The sequence below is a fragment of the Calidris pugnax genome, unplaced genomic scaffold, assembly GCF_001431845.1.
Source record: "Calidris pugnax isolate Ruff unplaced genomic scaffold, ASM143184v1 scaffold38, whole genome shotgun sequence".
NCBI classification, from domain to species: domain Eukaryota; kingdom Metazoa; phylum Chordata; class Aves; order Charadriiformes; family Scolopacidae; genus Calidris; species Calidris pugnax.
In genome coordinates, this window is record NW_015090995.1 from 13237095 (window position 1) to 13237879 (window position 785).

Consider the following 785-nt stretch of genomic DNA (forward strand, 5'->3'; position numbering starts at 1 on the left):
CCTCCGCTCACTTGTCCCTGATGATCGTCTGGAGCTCCCGCAGCTGGTCATTCATGGGCAGCAGCTTCAGCTGAGGCCCGATCTCTGCGGGGATCGGCGGTACCACCACCGCTGCCGTCGTTGTCGCCGCCGCCACCCCCCCGTTGCTGCTGCTGCTGCTGCTGCTGCTATCCGGGCTGGGGCAGCCGCTGTCTTCGCTCGGCTCCGCGAAACGGATCAGCCGGGAGCCGCCGCCTCCTCCTGTCGTTGTCGCTGTCGCCGGCTGCTCGTCCTGCGGCCGCGGGCCGAGCCGCTGGTTCTGACAGGGCATCGCCTCCATGCGCCGGGGCGCGGCCGCCCCGCACCTCCGCGCCGGCTCTGCCGCCGGGGGAAGGGCGGGGGGGAGAGGGGGGGAGCGCTCCGGTCCACCCTCCCTCTATTGGCTGGCGGGGCCGTCACTCAAAGCGGCGGCGGGAACGCGGGCGCAGGAGGCGGGGCGATGCTGCCGGCGCGGTGACGTCGCGCCGCTGTAGGCTTCCCGCTCTTCGCGCCTCAGAGGCGGGCTGAGGGGGCGGGCTGAGGGGACGGGCTGAGGGGACGGGCTGAGGGGACGGGCTGAGGTGAGCGGCCGGTCCGGCCCCAGCCTCCCCGCCCGCCGCAGGCCCCCGCCCGCCGACGGCGCCTCCTCCTGCCCGAGAGGCTTCCCCCGGAGACCCCCTGTCAGGTGCGGGGCCCAGGCAGCGAGGGACCGGGTGTCCCACCGCCGGGCCCGCCGCCCCGCACAACGGCGGGGGGCCGTCTGTGGG

At 75.8% G+C, this 785-nt stretch overlaps 1 protein-coding gene across 1 annotated transcript in view; it reads right to left on the bottom strand.

Moving 5' to 3' along the window:
- UPRT (uracil phosphoribosyltransferase homolog) overlaps positions 1–374 on the bottom strand; it is a 14076-nt gene extending 13702 nt beyond the window's left edge. The window contains exon 1 of the mRNA XM_014955342.1: positions 12–374. Coding sequence (XP_014810828.1) covers positions 12–319 — 308 coding nt within the window. The 5' untranslated portion in view covers positions 320–374. The remainder of the gene's footprint in view (positions 1–11) is intronic.
- Between the last annotated feature and the right edge of the window lie 411 nt (positions 375–785).